The sequence below is a fragment of the Notamacropus eugenii genome, chromosome X (assembly GCF_028372415.1).
Source record: "Notamacropus eugenii isolate mMacEug1 chromosome X, mMacEug1.pri_v2, whole genome shotgun sequence".
NCBI classification, from domain to species: Eukaryota; Metazoa; Chordata; class Mammalia; order Diprotodontia; family Macropodidae; genus Notamacropus; species Notamacropus eugenii.
Window position 1 is genome coordinate 93,294,737 of NC_092879.1, and position 19,531 is coordinate 93,314,267.

Genomic DNA, 19,531 nt, shown 5'->3' on the forward strand with positions numbered 1-19,531 from the left:
CTGGCTCAGCCAAGCCCCTGGGGTTTGGGTGAACATCAGAGCATCAGATTTGGGGCTTCCCTACTCACAGATAGGTCCTCCATGGGGAACATGAGCAGGTCTCGGAGAGGGTCACTGTAAATCTGGGCCTTCCTTTGGGCAACGACATTCTCATAGTCCAGAGGCTCGACAACTTTGGCTTTCTCCTTCAGGGGGAAGAAAAGAATTCGTGCTATGAATTCACACTGACAACAGCAAGAAGGCCACATTTAAAATAAGAGAAATTTACCATTCGGTTTCTCCATTTCCTCCAAATAATATCACAAGTGAAAGAATCATTCTTTTTCCTAAAATACATCCTGGGAACACTTTCATAAAATGGTGAAACGCCATTCCCAGCCACCCCCACCAAAACCAAAACCCAAAAACCCTTCTCTGCTTAAAATCATTATATTGCCCTCTGCCTTCAGGCCATCCATGGGTTCTATCTGATACAGATTTGGAAGTCTAATAGTTGACAAAAGCCAACAGGATGTCTAGGGCTCCACTGAAATCTCATGCCAAGGACATCCAGAAGCACCACTTCTAACTCCAAGAAACACAATGAGAAAGATCTGCAGCAAATACCTTCAGTCTCTCACTTGGAGCTTGTAACATATTTATTCTTTTCTCACCTTTTGCTTCTTTTTAGTCCTCTGGGCTCAATCAGAGCCAAGCTTAGATACATTGCTCCAAATTGTGGGAGATAAAAATCAATAAGTAAAATAACAACAGATTTTAAAATGTATTTAAGTGACTTTTACTTCCAAAAACTACATAAAGATCACTTGATGATGCACTAAAACTCAAATACGGCACAGTAGAGGCAATATAACCTGATGGATACAAAGGCAGCTTTGGAGTCAGGAAGCCTTGTTGTGTTCAAGTCTAATTTCTGCCACATACTAGCCATGTGACCGTGTTTACAGGATCCCAAAGAATAGTACAAGGAAAGAGGCCATTGATGCCAGGGGAAAACTCGAGGGGCACATGCTTAGGGCAGGACCCCTAGTGTCAGAGAATGATGGAGGGCATGGGGTTTCAGATCCATCCCTAGAGATCTAGATGGACTTTCCTTAAGCCAAGGCCTGGCTTGGGAGGCAGCGCTGGCATGACTAAGAGGTGGAGCTGACAGAGAGAGAATGAGGTGAGGCAACTTTATGGAGGCGAAAGACAACATGAAGGGGTACAGACACAGGGCCAACTGCTGGGAGCCTGGATGGAGTTAAGCACCCAATGGGGGAAGCAGACAGGGTGGTAGAGTGTCCTTCTCAGGGTCCAATGGGACCAAGCACTGGGGCCAGGGATCCAGGAACTCAGACCTGAGGTGTGTGTGGTTCAGAGTTGGGACTGGTGCCTCCTCACATTAAGGAAAATTCTTGAGTAACTGGCAGCTGCCAGTGCCAGAAGTGAGCAAAGGGTCACTCAGCAGTTCCTATCGGTTCTACTCTGATTGTAGAGAATTGCTGAATTTCTTACATCTTGGACAAGTCACCTTTCAGTCCCAGGCAGTTATTTAGACTCTAGTTGCAGATGAACTGTCAATCTGCATGGGTAGAGGGAGTTCCCTCCACTGATTAAATCAAAAGTATAGACACACTACCTCTAAATGCTCAAATATATATTATCCTTTTAGAAAAAAAATTATAAATAGTCCATAATCAGCCCACGGACTTCATTCATTCATACATTCAGTTTGGGGGGAGGGGAAGAACAGGGAGCTGGAGTCAGAAAGATCAGAGTTCAAATCCAACTTTGGACACTTACTAGCTGTGTGACCTGCACAAATCACTTTGACATCTTTCTGCCTCAGCTTCCTCAGCTGTCAATCTGAGATAATAATACCTAAAAGCATAGTGCAGAGTCCGTTCAGTCCAGTCTTGGACCCTTCCTAGTTGTTTGAACCCGGGAAAGTCCATAACCCCTGTTTATCTCAGTTTCCTCATCGGTAAAATGGGGATAGTAATAGCACCTACTTGTGAGGATCTGTAAAGTGCTCAGCACAGTGCTTGGCACAAAGTATGTGCTCTAGAAATGCTTATTCCCTTCTTTCCAGTCAATCATTCAATTCAGTTCGAATTCAACAATTTCAATCCCACAAAAATCTCCTGGGCCTCTTGCATACGTGGGCCACTGTGCTAGGTCAGTGCCTGTCCTGAAGGAGCTTACATTCTATGGATGGATGAAACCTGCATGCAGATAAATAAGTACAAGGTAGAAAACAAAGAGGGCAAGAGAGAGATCAGACAAACCCGGTAGTGCAGGGAATTTGGGGCAGGATAGATGATGACCAAAAGGAGGTTCAGGAAAGACTCCCCTCCAAAGAAAGCCAGCCTTCTAGGCGCTGGAAGAGCAAGGAAGATGAAAGGCCCAGAAAGACTCTCGTTCTCTTCCACCACCTCCTCCCCAAGAAGCTTCTAGGCCCTCAGAGAAGATAGGACAGACAAGTACCTAGCTCAACAAGACACAAATGAGAATGTAATAATAGCTGAGAGAGAGGAAGGGGCCCAGTGCTCCAAAAAAGCCAGAAGAGAAAGAAGAGCTCTGTACTGTTTGGGGAAATCAGGGAACGTTTCATGGCAGAGGTGGCATTTGCAGGGGGAGAATAGGGAAGAGTCTGACAGGAAGAGACAAGCCCTATCTTTAGGGCTTCTCAAAGCCCAATTTAGGGAGAAAAAGCATTCTAACCAGGGGCTTTAGTGAATGTTTGTTTAATCAGCGGAAGTTAGTTTCAAAGATCCCAAAACACATCAGTTGAGTCCTAGTTTCAGTTCTCAAAGTATTGATTTGTATGTCCAATGACAGCAAGTTTGGTGATCAAAATTAATCCAAATAAGGTACAGATCAGGTGAAATACACACACACACACACACACACACACACACACACACAGATACGTGCATGCACACATCACTACTACCACCACTACCTCCCCTGACAAAATTAGCATCTACAAACTCAAATTCAGAAGAATCTTAGGCTTGGAACTTTCACAATAACTAAAAAAGAAACTAATTTTGCATCTCGATAAGGCATACCACTTCAGGCTAGTCATGGTACAATGGAACGAGTGTTGGAGGAAGAGATTCAAAGGTCTCCCATTCAAATACCAGCTCTGCTGCTTACTAGTCAGGCCAGCTATTTGACATGTTGGACTTCAATTCATCACATATCAAAAGGGAGGTGAGAAGGAATAGATGAGTTCTGAGGTTCGTTCTAGCTCTCTATGATTCTATGACCCCATCCTCCTTCCTCCTAACATATTTTCAGAGAACAGATCTAGAGGAAGTGGAACTGTCAATGAAATGAAAATGGCTTCTACCAATTCCAACTCTAGGAGTCGTTTTAGCGATGGCTACCATACTCCCAGGGGCAGCTAGGGGGCGCAGTGGATAGAGAACGAAGCCTGAAGTCAGGAAGACTCAAAAACAACAATCATCTTCCTAAAAGTATAATGTTTCCTTAAAAGTAAAATGTGGATAATAATCGTACCTGCCCCCCCCCCAGGGTTGTTATAAGGATCAAATAAGATAATAATTGTAAAGCACTTAGCACAGTGCTGGCACAGAGTAAGTCCTATATAAATGTTAGCTACTATTATTATTATCATATATAAGGGCAGCTAGGTGGTTCAGTGGATAGAGCATCGGGCCTGGAGTCAGTGAGACCCGAGTTCACATCTGACCTCAGACATTTCCTAGCTGTGTGACCTTGGGCAACTCACTTACCCTGTTTGCCTCAGTTCCCTGATCTGTCAAATGAGCTGGAGAAAGAAATGACAAATCCAATATCTTTGCCAAAAAATAAAAAACCCCAACAGGGGTCACAAAGAGTTGGGCACAAGTGAAAATGACTAAATGACAAAACTTATTTTTTCTCTTTCTTATAAAATGGCTATTTGAACAGGGGAGGTGAGAAATATATTCAGATATGAAAGTGATGTGAAAACAAAAGATATCAATAATTTTTAAAAAGAGGTGAGAAATCTAGCCCCTGATACCAATGAGCAACCCACTGCATGAGAGGACTTTAGATGGGGAGCTCCTTGAGAGAAAGGAAAGTCTTTTGGTTTTGGTTTTTGTGTTCACAAAGCCTAGCACATAGTAGGTGCTTATAGACTGACTACCTCCCAAAGACTTCCCACCATCTGCTTCAATTACCTCTGGAAAATACCATCCAACCAAACCAAACTACATTTCACTTTCTCATATAGTTACCCTTCACTTGAAAAAGAAAAGTCCAATTCAATTACTGCTTTAAAGTGTATCGTGGATCCAATTAAAGTGACAACTACATTCAGCTCAAAGTTGTGAGAGATATTATATAAAACGAGAATTCATTTTTGTTGAAAGAAATGGATCCAGTCCGGCAGTGCTGCCTGGCAACATAAATCAAGGCTTCAGATGCTATTTAAAAGATCTGACTAAAGTCCAATCTACCCTGTTGTAAATACAGTTCTCCCTCTTCTACTTCACAAGGGTTGTTTTGTGACAGGAAAAGTTGGGATGCTGGCCCTTGGTCCCACAAAGCTGCCTTAAAGCCAGATATGCATGGGATCCCAGTCCAGGCCAGAGGAAGGACTAGAGTCTAATGTTTCATTTCCACCCTTTTCCCTGTGAGTCCATGGACAAATAGCTGGAATGGAAGGGAAATGAAGATCTATCACTTTCCATAACAAAATAGCTATAGGAATCAGCACCAAAAAGATCCACTTTAGCCAAATTTGCAATACTTGACTAAACCCTGAATGCAGAACAAAGAGGTGTGAATGCTTTGGTGGTTTGTCTAATAATCAATTAACCAATAATAAGTTGTTCTTTACATCCTTGGAACTTTTCGACATATACTTTTAGCTCCTCATCCCATATATTATTTTCTTCTAAGTGTCTATAGATTTTTTTAGAAATACAAGCTGTGTATGCTTCCTATTAGGCAATTAAAAGCCAAAAGATTCCACTTTAGCCAAAACCCATTATAACCCTGGGGTCAAGAACAACAGCCCTTTACATAACAAAGCGGGATCTCTGACTTAACAGGTCCTTAACATCTGCCAAGTCACGTGCTGTTTTTGGAAAACCTATTAACATAATATATTAAAATATTTTGAAAACCTGCAGGCACTATTATTGATGTCAGCTATCACCATCATCATGATAACAGTATTCTTCTCATCTCTTTTAGTGGAAGTCAGATAGAAGTGGTCTAAGGCTAAATTGCTATTCAATTATTTTCTTATATTTAATTAAATGTACCTTAATGTAGGTAGATAAGATCGCTACTTTTTATAACTGAATAAGAGCACTGAGATGCAAGCTCATCTTCTGTAGACTCACTGAAAGCAACATCAGGATAATTACAGTAGCAGAAAGGATAACAGGGATGACATCCCATCCCCATATGGTTTTACTTTCTTCTACTAGGTCTTTATATTTTAAGAGTTTTCATCCCACGTACTTTGGAGATTGAGTATTTGGTGTGGCAACATCTACAAATACATTATTCTTATACTTTTATGGATCAGTGTTATGTCAATTTGGCTATAGACAACAGTTCTATTAGAACTGCTTACAGTTTTAATAGCTTATTTATTGAATTCTCAAAGATACTTGAGGTTTGTAGAAAAGGGATTTGCCATCTGTCAGTACATAAAATATAAAGATCTTCTGGTGTATAATTCTAGCCACCTCATTGTATCTTTCCTGGTATCCAAGAGCTGATAAATTTTTGCAACCTGCAGTGATAAGCTATACAGTTACTACCATTTCATTGCATAAACTTTGCCAATCGATCAATAATTCCAGCATTCTTAAGATTAACCTTTCTATAATTTCTACTGGCAAGGACCTGATCCTGAACGACTATCATAAACTTCTTCACTTCAGATAATAAATCCACATGACATAACCACTCGTTCAACACTTCCTTATCAGCATATTGTTGTTTCATGTGGATGTTAGCCCACAAAATGTGTTTTGATTCCATTCTCGGATATTAGCCATCTCATAGGCTCCACCTGGAAATAAACCACTTTGGGTTCCATTCAAGGAATACAGCACCATATACCTTTATGACTTCTTTGTATTTCTATACACTTTTAACCTGTCTATTCTGCGATCTGTGAACAACAATCAATTTTCTTCCTCATTTCTAAACAGGCAATATTAATCGTGCTATAGCTACCATGGGGTGAAACACCCTGTGTTTCCTTAACATTTTACAGATATTTGTTTAGACACTTTCAAGGGTCAAAATCATCCATGTTACAGTGCCAAAAAGCGTGAAATAAACTGATATTACATAGCCATTATAGTCACTCTATGTTCTTCCTGTTAAGATGTTATTTCAATTTGCCAGACAGTCTCTTAACACATCACAGCCTCAGCTTTCTCTTTGTTGGCCTTAGTTAGGGTGCCTTCCTTGGAGAATACCAAGTCATCTGTAAACACTGCTTTTATCCACTGGTTCAGTTTGACCTCTGGATTTAAGCTCAAAGTCTTCCATCTCTTATTAATCCCTGGTGCATATTAATCATTTTATGTCACTGAGCCCAAATGCCATTTTTATATCATTGGAGAAGGTTTTCATGATGAAGGAGCTGTTTAGTATGCTTTTCAGTGGAGCCATATACCTTGATGTCCTCCAGATATATCTCTCTTTGACTTGAAAGACTCAGGAATGATGATGGGTTTAAGGTCAAGAAGAACCATAGCAGGCTTAAACTGTCTCCCTGAAAGACACCATGTTTCATAGCAATTACTCTTGATAGTTTGCATGTCCATAGAGAATAGTCTTCCAAGAAGACATGAAATACTTGTGCATTCTCACTATGCTTAGATCTATTTTTAGAAATTTGCAATACTTGACTAAACCCTGAATGCAGAACAAAGAGGTGTGAATGCTTTGGTGGTTTGTCTAATAATCAATTAACCAATAATAAGTTGTTCTTTACATCCTTGGAACTTTTCGACATATACTTTTAGCTCCTCATCCCATATATTATTTTCTTCTAAGTGTCTATAGATTTTTTTAGAAATACAAGCTGTGTATGCTTCCTATTAGGCAATTAGCCAATGCTTTTAGAGGGGTTGCTGAGGTCCTCATATCTTGGTAATAAACATGTAATGCCTTCTGACTTAAAAATAAAACAATGGAATCAGGCTTACATCAGAGAGGAAGTTGCTAAAGTGCTTCACTAATAATTCGTGTACATACTGTGAAGCTTGGAGCCAATAATTATGGATCTTATCCAGACCTGCCACTCTCCAGCTTCAACCATTTCCTTTCATGCCACTACTCCACCATTCATTATATTGATGGCACAGAAGCTGTTTCACATTTTATCCAATTTTCCTTGTCACTCTGTCGGACTTCTTTCCATCACAGAGACAACCAGAAATGTTTTCTATCCTCCTTTCTTGGGAGTTCTGCCTCCTCTCATTTCTTTGCACTCTTTGCTTCCTTTTTTGGCTTTCATTTTCAATTGCTGACTAAGGGAAACAAGAATTTCTGATTCCAGATTTCGTTCTGCAGGGTCTTTTTGGTTGCTTTTAATCAAGCAATATGCTATTTGTTTTCTACTGAATACTGTTGTCTGATATTCATGTAGTCTTCCCAAGTCTTTCCATAGGCTTCAGTAGTTTTCTAAAGCTGCCTCTGTCAAGGTAAGGTATCTGGTCCCTGGGTCCAGATGGCTCAGGAGGGGAAAGTGAGGCTGGTGACCTGCACAGCCTTCACACACTCAAAACAAAGGCAAGTGCAAGTCATGTCATCATTTCTCTGATGGCATGGCCTTCTTTGAATACAAAGGACCAACACAACCTGTGAGAAGATTGAGCTGCCTGAATGGGGACCCAGTTAGTTGGGTAACTCAGCTCATCCTCTCCCTTCTGTCCCTCCTTCTTTCTCCTCTCCAAAGGAAGGTAAATTTGGATAGCCAGAGGATGCCCAGTTAACTTGAGGTTTACTGGTTAGATGCCTGTCCTTTGGAGTTTTCCTAATAAAACTGTGCATACCCTTTGATCCAGAAATACTACTACTAGGTTTGTATCCCAAAAAGATAAAAAGGGAAAAGGAGCTATCTGTACAAAAATATTTATAGAATTGGAAATTGAGGGGATGCCCATCAATTAGGGAACAGTCAAATAAGTTGTGGTGCATGACTGTAATGGAATACTATCGTGCTATAAGAAATGACAAGCAGGATGGATTCAGAAAAACCTGGAAAAACTCACATGAACTGATGCAAAGTGTAGCGAGCAGAACCAGGATAGTATTGTACACAGTAACAGAAATACTGTATAATGATCAGCTGTGAATGACTTAGCAATTCTCAGCAACACAATGATCTAAGACAATAACAAAGGACTTATGATGAAAAATGCTATTCATCTTCAGAGAAACAACTGATGGCATCTGAATGGAGACTGAAGCATACTATTTTTCACTTTTTCATTTTTTTTGGTCTGTGTTTTCTTTCACAACATGACTAACATGGAAATGTTTTACATGACTACACACATATAACCTGTATATTAAACTGCTTACTGTCTCAGGAAGGAGGGAAGGGAGAAAGGGGGAGAATTTGAAACTCAAAATTTTAGAAAATGAATGCTAAAAATGTTTTCACATTAAATTGGGGGAAAATAATTTTTTTTTTAAAAAAAGGAATTTTCCTAGATAGTTCCACCTTTCCTCCTGTGGTAGTAATGGTTGCAGTCTATACTGGTATATGCAGGTCATGAAATGTTTTTATACTCTGTAAAATATTGTGGGAAAATGTATTCATATATGATGCTTATAACAGATATCTGTTTTTAAAATTACTCTTTTGCCCTCAAATTCTTAAAAAGGCTTTTAAGGATTCATTTCTAAGTGCGTCCATTTTCTCTCCAAAATCATGCAAGACAGGCATTATTTTGCTATCCATTTCATTATTAAGAACCATTTGTGATTTGTTCTGAGTCATCCTGTCTTCTTCTTGGACCAGAACATGAACAAGTGCTATTGGTACATGTCTTTCTTTTTATTTACCGTATCCCTAATGCTTAGCACAGTGCCTGGCATGTTGTAGGCACTGAATAGGTGTTTTAGACTGGATTGGATTAGAGTCACATTATCTTGGCCTTCACAGATACTAATCTGAGTATTGGGATGGCTTTGGGTAGCTGGCCAATTTCTTAGATTCACAAGAACAAATATATTCCACTGGTCAGGAGAAAGTGAGGCTGGTGACCTGCACAGCCTTCCCTCACTCAAAACAAAGTCAAGTGCAAGTCATGTCATCAGTAGCATTACAAAACCCCAAATGGATGGCTTTTTGGGATTCCTGGTGGACTGTCACAGCCACCAACGAGGTCTCAAGGGGCACGAGGTTTGTGCTGGATAGATCATCAGAGCTAATACTCCCCACTTAAGAGTTCATCCTCCTCCTTCCACTCAAACTTGGATGATGGGTTGGAGGTTGAGGAGGTGGTTATGTTGTTAGTGTTACCTAAATGAGCGAGGGAACATGATTTTTACCAGATGCATAAATGAATCTAGGGAGCAAAGTTCTTTGTAATGGATGTTACAGAATGACCACATTTTCAGAGGTAGAAGCTACCTCAGAGGCCAGTTAAACCAACCTCAACCTGAAGGACACTCTTCCCAGAATTCCTAACAAGTAGTCACATAGCTAGATGTGGTAGTATAGGATTAATATGAGTCTTCTCTCTGGCCCTATGAAATGTACTATTTGATGTGTACTGGAGCCTTTGTCCTGACAAAGGGATCCGGGCCCCAGTCTGGGAAAGGTCCCCCCCCCACCCAGATGCCCTCTCATTAGCCAACACAGCCTTTCTGATAAGTTGAAAGATTCATGGCATAAAAACTTTGGCCCTATCTATCGAGGGCCTCCCAGTAAAGGTTGTTCTCTTTCTGCCGCACTTAATAGAGGGCTAGGGACAGAGACCATCTGGAAAGAAAGGAGCCCAGGTGTCAGTATTATCTCTGGAAGCAGAGATGAAAAAATAAGCTCCCCAAATTGCAGCTTCCTCAGCACTCTCTAGTCCTAAAGCAACTGTTTGCCTTCAGGCTAGTAGGACTTCAGATCTAACTGATAACAAGTTAAGCACTTTAAGAAAACATATGGCCTCCTTTAGGCCCCAAAGGTAGCATTTAATTCATGATTGCAGAAGCAAGTAAGAAAGCAAACCTATCTCAGAGGGTCTAGTTTAATATCAGGAGCTATTCCTGACAATTGTGCTGGACAATTTAGGTTTACAGAGTCTCCTTGGTAAAGACTGGGAGATTCTGCAAGTTTCATTCGTTAAATATTTAAAATATTCATTCATTCAACAACCATTGATGATGTACATAAAAGAAGCTATCTGTCCCACACCAGCACTGCTCTCTGGCCCCTTGGGCGGTACTCAGAGTGCCTAGTCTAGTGCTGAGTCAACAGGAAGTGCTCAAGTATGCCTAAAAGGACATCCCTAGAGCTAGAAGGAATCTGAGAAGCCGTCCAGCCCAAAGTTGCACAGAGGATGAATTGACACATATGTTAGAAGGGTTTCCTTTTCCTTTCTTTTTTTTTTCAATTGGAGGGGGGAGATGGGGAAATGAGAGAGAAAATGGCTTATTAACTGAATGAAAGTGTGGGGTTCCACTGATTAGCCCATCCACTTAGAAGCGATTACCCTTGTTAGGTGGGAATATTTCAGATTGGTTAATCAGAATCAAGACAACAGTGCTCACTTCTCAGAATCAATCAAAGTCACCGTGTGAAAGCCTTGGAACATCACAAGGTCACATGTTTGATAGTGTTCCTAGATTTTTCCTTAGATAGTCATGCATCTACCTACACTGAGTTGCACAAAAGCAAAATTCAAACCCCTTCGATTTGGGGACGGACCCTATCCGGCAAACCGTTCTCAAAATTCATTCAAACCTGCTTCCTCTAACGCCACAATTTTTACCCAAGGAAGGTTTTGGCTTTTAATAAATCCAGAAGATGAGACTCCGTGGTTTGGGGAGCCAGTGGTTGAGCTACCTCTTTCCACTTTTGAGCTGCTCTTTCCAATCTCTTCTCTGGAAGGGATGAGCACCTCAAGTCCTTTTTTAAGAACAGAAAGAATCATCAGATTCAGCTTTAAATAGGCAAGACTTACATGAGAGACAACAACAACATGCTGTCAAGACTCAGAAGTCTGTAGAATCCAGCTGAGAGAATAGCAGACCGATGAAGAGGCTTGGGTACTTGATGTGAATATTATGATGAAAAAGCCAAAATGGGAGAAGCTGAGGAGGTACCAGTGCCAGGGAGCAAAATGAAATCCAAACACAAGCCCAAAAGATTCAGGATTTACAGGATAAAAGGAATGGAAGGAAAAAGAAAACCCCTCCTTTCATTTGGGGACAGTTTTCATCCCCAAAGTCACATTGACACTCCCTTTCCCTGAGTTTGGAATAGGGCTTTTTCTCTGCAGCTTCTAACACCTGAATTCTGAAACTAAGCAATAAATTTTGTTTAAATAAGTTACCCTGAGTTTATTTATTTATTTTTTAGTTTTGTTTTCTTGATGTGCTTTATTTTCAAAGCATAATCATTTGTGGATATATTTCTATTCCCCTCTCAGAACCAGTCAATGAGCTTTCCCTTGTACCTTCCTAATCTCCCATATATCCAGGGAAAGAAGGGAGGTAAAATACCACTGGGTAGCTCTTCTTGGGACTTAAGATCGATCATTACAATAACCCAACATTCAGCTTCATTTTAGGGTTTTTTCATCTATCTATCTATCTATCTATCTATCTATCTATCTATCTATCTATCTATCTATCTATCTATCTATCTATCTATCTATATCTCAGTTAATGCTGGTAAAGGTTTTCTAAGCCCAGCCAACTCTCAATTTCCTGTGCTAAGGGATGAAATGAGATAGCAGCAATGAGTTTACAAATAAATCTCAAAACGAACATTCCCAAAAGCCATTTGAGTCAAACGTTTCATTTTCTCCACCTCCAAAGCATTTATCCAAGATACTGAAAACTGGAGAAATGGGACTTAACTCCCCTTCCTGACAAACAGTTACATGTCTCAATCACAGGAACCTTCTAATTACCAGAATATTGTTCTCATGTAGGAATCACTAAGTGTGGAAATGATAGATGGTCTCAGCTTCAGTACAATAGCAACATTCTTCCTCAAATTTCAAAGCTGTTGGTAAAAGTAGATCATCATATGCATAAATCTTTCCCAGCCCCTCTTAATCTTACTGCCTATTTTTCCTTTCTACAACTTGTTTGTACACATGCCTTTGCTTAGATTGTGAGCTCTTCCAGGGCAGGGTCTGTGTTTGATCTTTTTTTGCTTCCCTGGCACTTAGCTCAGTTACTGGCACACAGCAGGCACTTAATAAAGGCTTGCTGACTGTCATAACTGAATGTTGCTGATTTCTGTGGTGCCACAAGGGTTGTATAAAGAAGCTTATCAGCCCTCCAGTGGTTCTATAATCTCATCGTTGCGTGACTCACAATCCATCCACACATCCTGGGTGTCACCCTCTACATGTTGGGGTCATTATTTGCTTTCTCTTGATATCCTGAAGGGGCTAGCAAAGCACACAGGCTGCTAAACCAGAGTTTATCTTCCAGATCTTAGTTATTCTCTGTTCATATTTTCTCAATATGATATCCTACCGCCTCTACTAAAGCCCATATCAGATGGCTCTTCATGGCACAGAGGTGTCCCAGAGTTATCAAATGCTCTAGCAGTAGAAAAAGAGTTGTAACAGGATATACAGAGCTGGAAAGGCTTAGAACTGAGACCTGACAACCTCATGAGGGGATAACTCTAGCCCAGTGAAGTAAGGCTCTGACAGAGGTATGCTGGTATCAACTTGAACCCGCTCAAGCCCACTATTACATTTTGGCATGAGCATTTACACTTCGTAAATAAGCAAATGCTGCAAATAGGGGTCCGTTCATTTTTTGCTGATTGTTGAGACTTAAGAAAGTATTAAGAAAAATGTTAATAATGTAAATTGAACTTAAAAGTGTGCCCTGCCTTGTTGGAGAGGCTGTTGTTAAACATTTACCAGCACATTCCTGGGCTCAGGGCCAGAGGGTTGGCCCCCAGTTGATAGCTTTTTTTTCAATCACAGCAACTCAATGCAAACCATTTAAAGTCAGGAAGGAGTACCCACAGTAATGAAATCCCAGAATTCCCCAACAAAAACTATGGCATGATTTGTCTTATGCCTTTTCAGAAGAACAAAATCATAAATGGGGATGTTTAAATCAGTAAACAAAATCCTAAAAGGACTTATCTACTTGAGTTATGAACCTACTAGATTACAAAAGAACACTAATAAAGCAACCAAATAGAGCTTTTCCATCCTAGATCAGACCCATCTATCCATTCCAGTGGTCTGTACCGATAGTGGAACCACAGGAAAGGCTTCTGGTTTCCTCCCAATGTCAACCTCAAAAAATACAAATGATAACGATATGAAAATTCTCTTAATAAAATGCTTTCTTCATACCCATAATAGTCATGTTGTGAAAGAAAACAAAAAAAAAAAAACTCAAGAAAAATCCAAAACGTAAAAAAAAAAAGTGTGCTTCAATTTGTATTCAGATAGCATCAGTTCTTTCTCTGGGGGTGGATAGCATAAGTCCTTCAGAGTTGTCTTGGATGGGAGAATTAGCTGAGTCTTTGCTGAGAATTAGCTAAGTCTTTCATAGCTGATAGCTTACAATATTACCATTACTTTGTACACAGTACATTTCACTTTGCATCAGTCTATGCAAGTCTTGCCAGGTTTCTCTGAGAGCATCCTACTCATTTTTTCTTATAGTACAATAGTATTCCATCATAATCGCATACCACAACTTGTTCAGCTATTCCCTAATTGATGGACATCCCCTCAACTTCTAATTCTTTGCCCTCGAAAAAGAGGTGCTATATTTTTGTACATATATGTCCTTTTCGCTTTTTATCTTTTTTGAGATACAGACCTAGCAGTGGTATTGCTAGATTAAAGGGTATGCATGGTTTTATAGCCCTTTGGACATAGTTCCAAATTGCTCTGTAGAATGGTTGAATCAATTCACAACTCTACCAACAGTGAATTAACGTTTCGTTTTTCCCACATCCCCTCCAACAGTTGTCACATACCTTTTCTGTTCTATTAGTCAATTCAATAGGTATAAGGTAGAACTTCAGAATTGTTTTAATTTACATTTCTCCAATCATATGGCCATAGCTTTGATTACTTTATCTGAAAACTTATCATATCTTTTGATAATAAGGTGGTTATTACAGAGACGTATGATTTGCATTAATTTAAATAGATTTAAATTCTTTTTGAATCTTTCCAATCTACATAAAATCTTTTCAACCAAAGATCACCAGGTGGCAAGTTCCATCACGTTTTTTCCCCAAACCTACTCCCCTCTTCTGAACTTCCATGCTACCGCTGAAGTCGCCACCATCTTTCTACGTCCCAGAAGCAGTATGTATACAAATATTCATAGTAGCTTTTTTAGTGTTGACAAAGAGTTGGAAACTAATAGAGTACTTATTGATTGTGGAATGGCTGAATAAACTATGACAGATGAATGTGATGGAATATGAAATGACGAAAAGGATATTTTCAGAGAAATCTAAGAAGCCTTCTATGAATAGATATAGAGTGAAGCGAGAAGCATCAGGAAAGCAGTTTATACAGTAACAAGAACATTGTAAAGAAAAAAAAACTTTGAAAGACTTAAGAACTGTGATCAACACAATGACCAACACATATTCCAAAGGACTTAAGAGAAAATATGCCACCCATATTCTGCCAGAGGTGACATTTCTGCCACCACTGGTTAGGGTGCAGTTGGACACCTATATTTTTTTTTGGACAAGGCCAATGGGATATTGTTTCTGTTTGACCATACATATTTTTACAAGTTTTTTTTTCCTTTTTCAATGGGAACAGGGAGGTGGTGGTAGAAAGAAGATTAAATTATCATTTCTATATAGATGAACTTCTCCCCTGACCTCCACATCCAAAATTGTACTCTTCATCGTCCCCACCCCCCTCCAAACCTGTTCTCTGCCTAACTTTCCAATCACTGTTGAGGATTTCACCATTTTCCCTGTTATCCAGGCTCACAACCTAAGTGTTATCCTTTAGCTCCTCCTCTCACACTCTATATTCAATCTGTTGCCAGATCCTAGGGATTCTACCACTGAAATATCTCTCTCCACTGACAGTGACATCACCCTGGTAGCAAAGCCTTTATCGCCTTACACCTGGACTATTGCAGCCTCTCCCCATTACAATCCATCTTCTACTTGGCTGATTTTTCTAAAGCAGACATCTGATCCTGTCTCTCTCCCTCCGTCTGTCTCTGTCTCGGTCTGTCTGTCTGTCTGTCTGTCTGTCTCTCTGTCTCTCTCTCTCTCTCTCTCACACACACACACACACACACACACACACACACACACACACACACACACACACTCAATAAACTCCAGGGGCTCCTTATGACCTGCAATATCAAATATAAAATCCTCTATCTGACTTTTTTAAAAACCTTTCATGACGTGTCCCTTTCCTACCTCTTCATTCTTCTTCCATCTTCTTCCCTTTCCACGAACTCTTCAATCCAGTTAAAACCCTGCTCCTTGTTATTCCTTGAACAAGATTCTCCATCTCCCAGCTGCATTTTCACTGGCTGCTCCCAATGCCTGGAATTATCTCCATCATCTCTGCTCCTGGCTCCCTTGTCTTCTTTCAAGTCTCAACTAAAATCTCACCTTATACACGATGCCTTTCCTAATCCCCCTTAATGTTAGTGGCTTTCCTCTGAAATTATCTCCATATCTTGTTTGTATATAGCTGTTTGAATGTTATCTCTCTCATTAGACTGTGAATTCCTGGAGAGAAGGGACTGTTTCTTTTTCCTTTCTTTGTATCTCCAGAGATTAGCACAATGTCTGGAACTTGTAGGTGCTTAATAAATGCTAATTGACTGAAAGTCAATTTTTGTTCCCTGATAAACAAAAGTATGCTTTTATCCAGTAGCTTTTCTAACACACTTTTAGTGGATTGCACCCATTGGGCCCTAAACTCCCTGCTACCACCTAATACACAATCACATCTAGATCCCATCCCTTCTCACCACAAGTCACTGAAAATGGAAACAAGAGGCTTTTCCATTTCAAAAAGTGAGAAGGAAAAGCTGCCATTTCTTTTTTTCCAGAAAAAAAAAGATGCTTTATTCGCAGTCTTTTGTGCAGAGGGTCCTTGGGCAGCTGCTCCATTTCCCTCGAGCCTGCCGCTGTCCTGTCTCTTCCTCCTCGGAATGTAGCAAATTGGGAGTGGGCAGCCGGCAATGTTTGCGACTTAGGACAAAGGCACGGGAGGAAACAGAGGTTTGCTTCTTAAGGGGGACTGATGGTACATGGAATCACGGAGCAAGGGAACCTCAGAGCTCACTGATTTAACTGGAGGTGACTGTATTTGACAAGGGCTTGCTTGATAATGGGAGAAGGAAGCTCCAAACCCACCCTCTCTGGTGTCCCTGAAAAGAAATCTTCCCCTTACCCCAATCCGAGTCTCATAAGGCTAATTCTAACCTTTTCTCACTGCCTTTACACCCCACCCCTACAAAAATCCTATATACTCTGCCCAGCAGGCATGAGGAAAGGCCAGCAAGATGGGGAAAGGGTTAAGATCAGGGTCTATAGACACAAGGCAGAAACATTTGTCTCAAATGTGCAGGGGCCACGATGGGGTCTGAAGGAACCCAGAGGATGAGAGACACAAATCTAGCCCCCACCCAAATTCTAAGTAGAAAACCCTTCTTCCAAAGACTGGAGGCTGATCTTTGTCATCCAGGAGACTGGCTCTGCCCCAGAATTGGGGAACATGGTGTACAAGACCCCATTTGTGGAGCGGAGATTTACTGGAAGAGAAATCCCCAAGATGCACTCTCCCAGGCTACAGAATAGTTCGGGCCTATAAATCAGGCCCAGAATTGAGGTTGGGAGAGTTACAGTGAGTAACTGAGGAAAAGCAGTGTCCACTTCTACTGCCACCCTCCTCTCCCAACCCCTATCCCAGCCCAGTTAGAGTCTTGCCTGCCTCCCTCTAAGCCACTTTTCTTCTTTCTCTAGGGGACTGGGGGTAGTAGCAAGCAGGAATAAGAGGAAATACATGAGAGACTAATACAATCTGGGAGGCCTCTCAACAGAATTATTCCGCTTCTCCCTATATTGGGATGAGGGCCAGGGTACAGGCAGGGTGAGACCAGAAGAGGAAAACAGCATATTCTTCCTAAAACTTTGATCTGGGGGGTATCATCCTGGTCCCCCTGTTCTGTTCCCAGCTCTGCTAGGTCCTGGGCCACTTCCAGAAACCTCACTGCTTGAATGAGAGGAGAGATGAGAAAGTTGGAAAAGACATAACCCCTCTCTTGGTTCAATCCTAGTTTTTGGTCTTCAGGATCATTTTGGGAACAGGAGAAAAAGAGGAGAGAAGGCAAAGAAAAGAGAAGAACAGAAGGCCCTTAGTACCCTGAAGTGGCCCTTAGACCATCAGTGCAGTGCAAGATGGGTGAGGACCGAAGCAGTGACCACTTCATCTGTTCCTTTGCTGACTGCAATACCTGAGACACAGTCTGCTCTGTAAGGGGGATATCTTCACTCTGTAAAGCTATTCTGTGTACCACTTTCTGTGTGTGTGTGGGGGGGGGGGGGGTGTCACTCTCTAGAATCACTCCTCCATCTCTGATCTCATCTGAAGCCAGGAAGAGTCCTTCCATGTTCTCCAGCAATGCTTGCTTCTCAACATTCTTCCTCAGCATCTGGCTCAGAGTCAAAGAGACAGTTCAGAGCAGCCATCAGCATTAGCTCGTTTTCATAGGAGCTGCCAATCATGTAGAAGTAAGGTCGATGCTGCCTTTGTACACCACAGTCAGACCTTCCAAGAGGGCAATCTCACTGTCAGTCTGGTGGGTCTTGTTGAAAACGTTCTTCTCAAAAGCCTTCTGCTTCTTGATGCTGGGGTAGGTGTTGTCATAGTACTTGGCAAATAGCCACTCATCCTCATTGTCCAGGATCAGGATGGCTTTGACTGTGTACAGAGAAGGTTCCAGGATCAACGCCTCCATCTTGCCCCACAGTTGGTACCAACCCTACCATTTCTAAAATGGTGCTCTGATACTCCACAATAACGTAAAATCTCACAGGAATGCTAACCAGCTTGCTTAGATCTTTGCACCCTCCCCACCCCCACCCAGCTACACAGGGGCCACATTTCTCCTACCAGTGGCTTGGTACAGTTAGCATTACTTCTGACAGCAATGGTGTTCTCATCACATTGTAATTACAACCTTGCCTCACATCTGTCCAGTGCTTTAGACCTTCAGAAGTGCTTTCACAACCATGAACTCATTTGGTCCTTGCAACAATTCCCTGAGGTACTATTGTTAGCCCAACTTTTGAAATAAGGAAACAGAGCTGAAGGGAGGTGTCCAAAGTCCCCTTTGCCATCCGGGATATACGAATTATCAAAAATCAACTAAATCAAGTTTAATGAGCACCTGTTTGGACCTGCTCCTATCATGGAAGCCTTCATACAACAGAGAATGCTTTGGTAAAGTGCTTGACTCTGGTTCAGAAGAAAGGAGGGGATCAGAAGGTGGTGGGGGTTGTTTAATTATAGAGGTAGAGGAAGAGGCTAAACCATTACAAGTACGATAGTGGAAACGGAAGATTAGTTGCTGTCAGAAGACTTGGCTATGAATTACAGCTCTGCCATTTCCAAGCCATATGTATAACCCTAGGCAAGCAACTTTTCCTCTCTGGGGTTCAGTTTCCTTATCTTTAAAATGATGGGGTTAGACTAGATTAGATGATTTCTCAGGTCTCTTCCCACTCTAAATCTCCACTAACCTAATAGAGTCGATATGGCCAATATCACAGAACAAAATGAAATCTTCAAAAGGACAAAAATACACAGTATGGGGCATGACAGACTACGAAGGAGTGAGACAGATTTTCTTGCATGGCTCTCAGCCTTTTGAGGCCATTCCAAAGGTTCTGGGCAAGGCCTGGATCACCTAGAGGGTGCTATAAGCTCCCAGAGCAAGGACAACCATCATTTGCTCACATAGAGGATTCTGAGTCACCTTCTCAAAGAAAAAGGCCAGGTTACACGAGGGGTACATTATCATCTCCACCAATTAAAATACTCATTGCTCTTCTAATTCTCATTTTTAGTACAATATCCCATCTACATTCACAGAAGCCCGAATGGCTCTCTTGCCAGAGATTCAAGACCAAGCAAATGGAAGTACCTGACAACTCCCTGCATCAGTAAGCCCATCTCTGTACTTGAAACCTTTCTGAGCGTTATCCTTAAGGTCTGGCCAGGCTGTGTGCCCTCACAGCACCCACATAGAGGGGAAAAAATAACATCTGGAGAACTAGCAGCCTCTGCTGAGATCACTCACAGACACCTCTGCTTGCCTTTGG

The 19,531-nt window shown here is 41.2% G+C and overlaps 1 protein-coding gene and 1 pseudogene across 2 annotated transcripts in view; both read right to left on the bottom strand.

The window, feature by feature from the left end:
- DOCK11 (dedicator of cytokinesis 11) overlaps window positions 1–19,531 on the bottom strand; it is a 193,572-nt gene that overhangs the window by 142,402 nt on the left and 31,639 nt on the right. For both annotated transcript variants that reach the window (XM_072625882.1, XM_072625880.1), the window contains exon 2: window positions 69–185. In XM_072625882.1, coding sequence (XP_072481983.1) covers window positions 69–185 — 117 coding nt within the window. The remainder of the gene's footprint in view (window positions 1–68; window positions 186–19,531) is intronic.
- LOC140515271 (coatomer subunit zeta-1 pseudogene) lies at window positions 9,838–18,261 on the bottom strand (annotated as a pseudogene).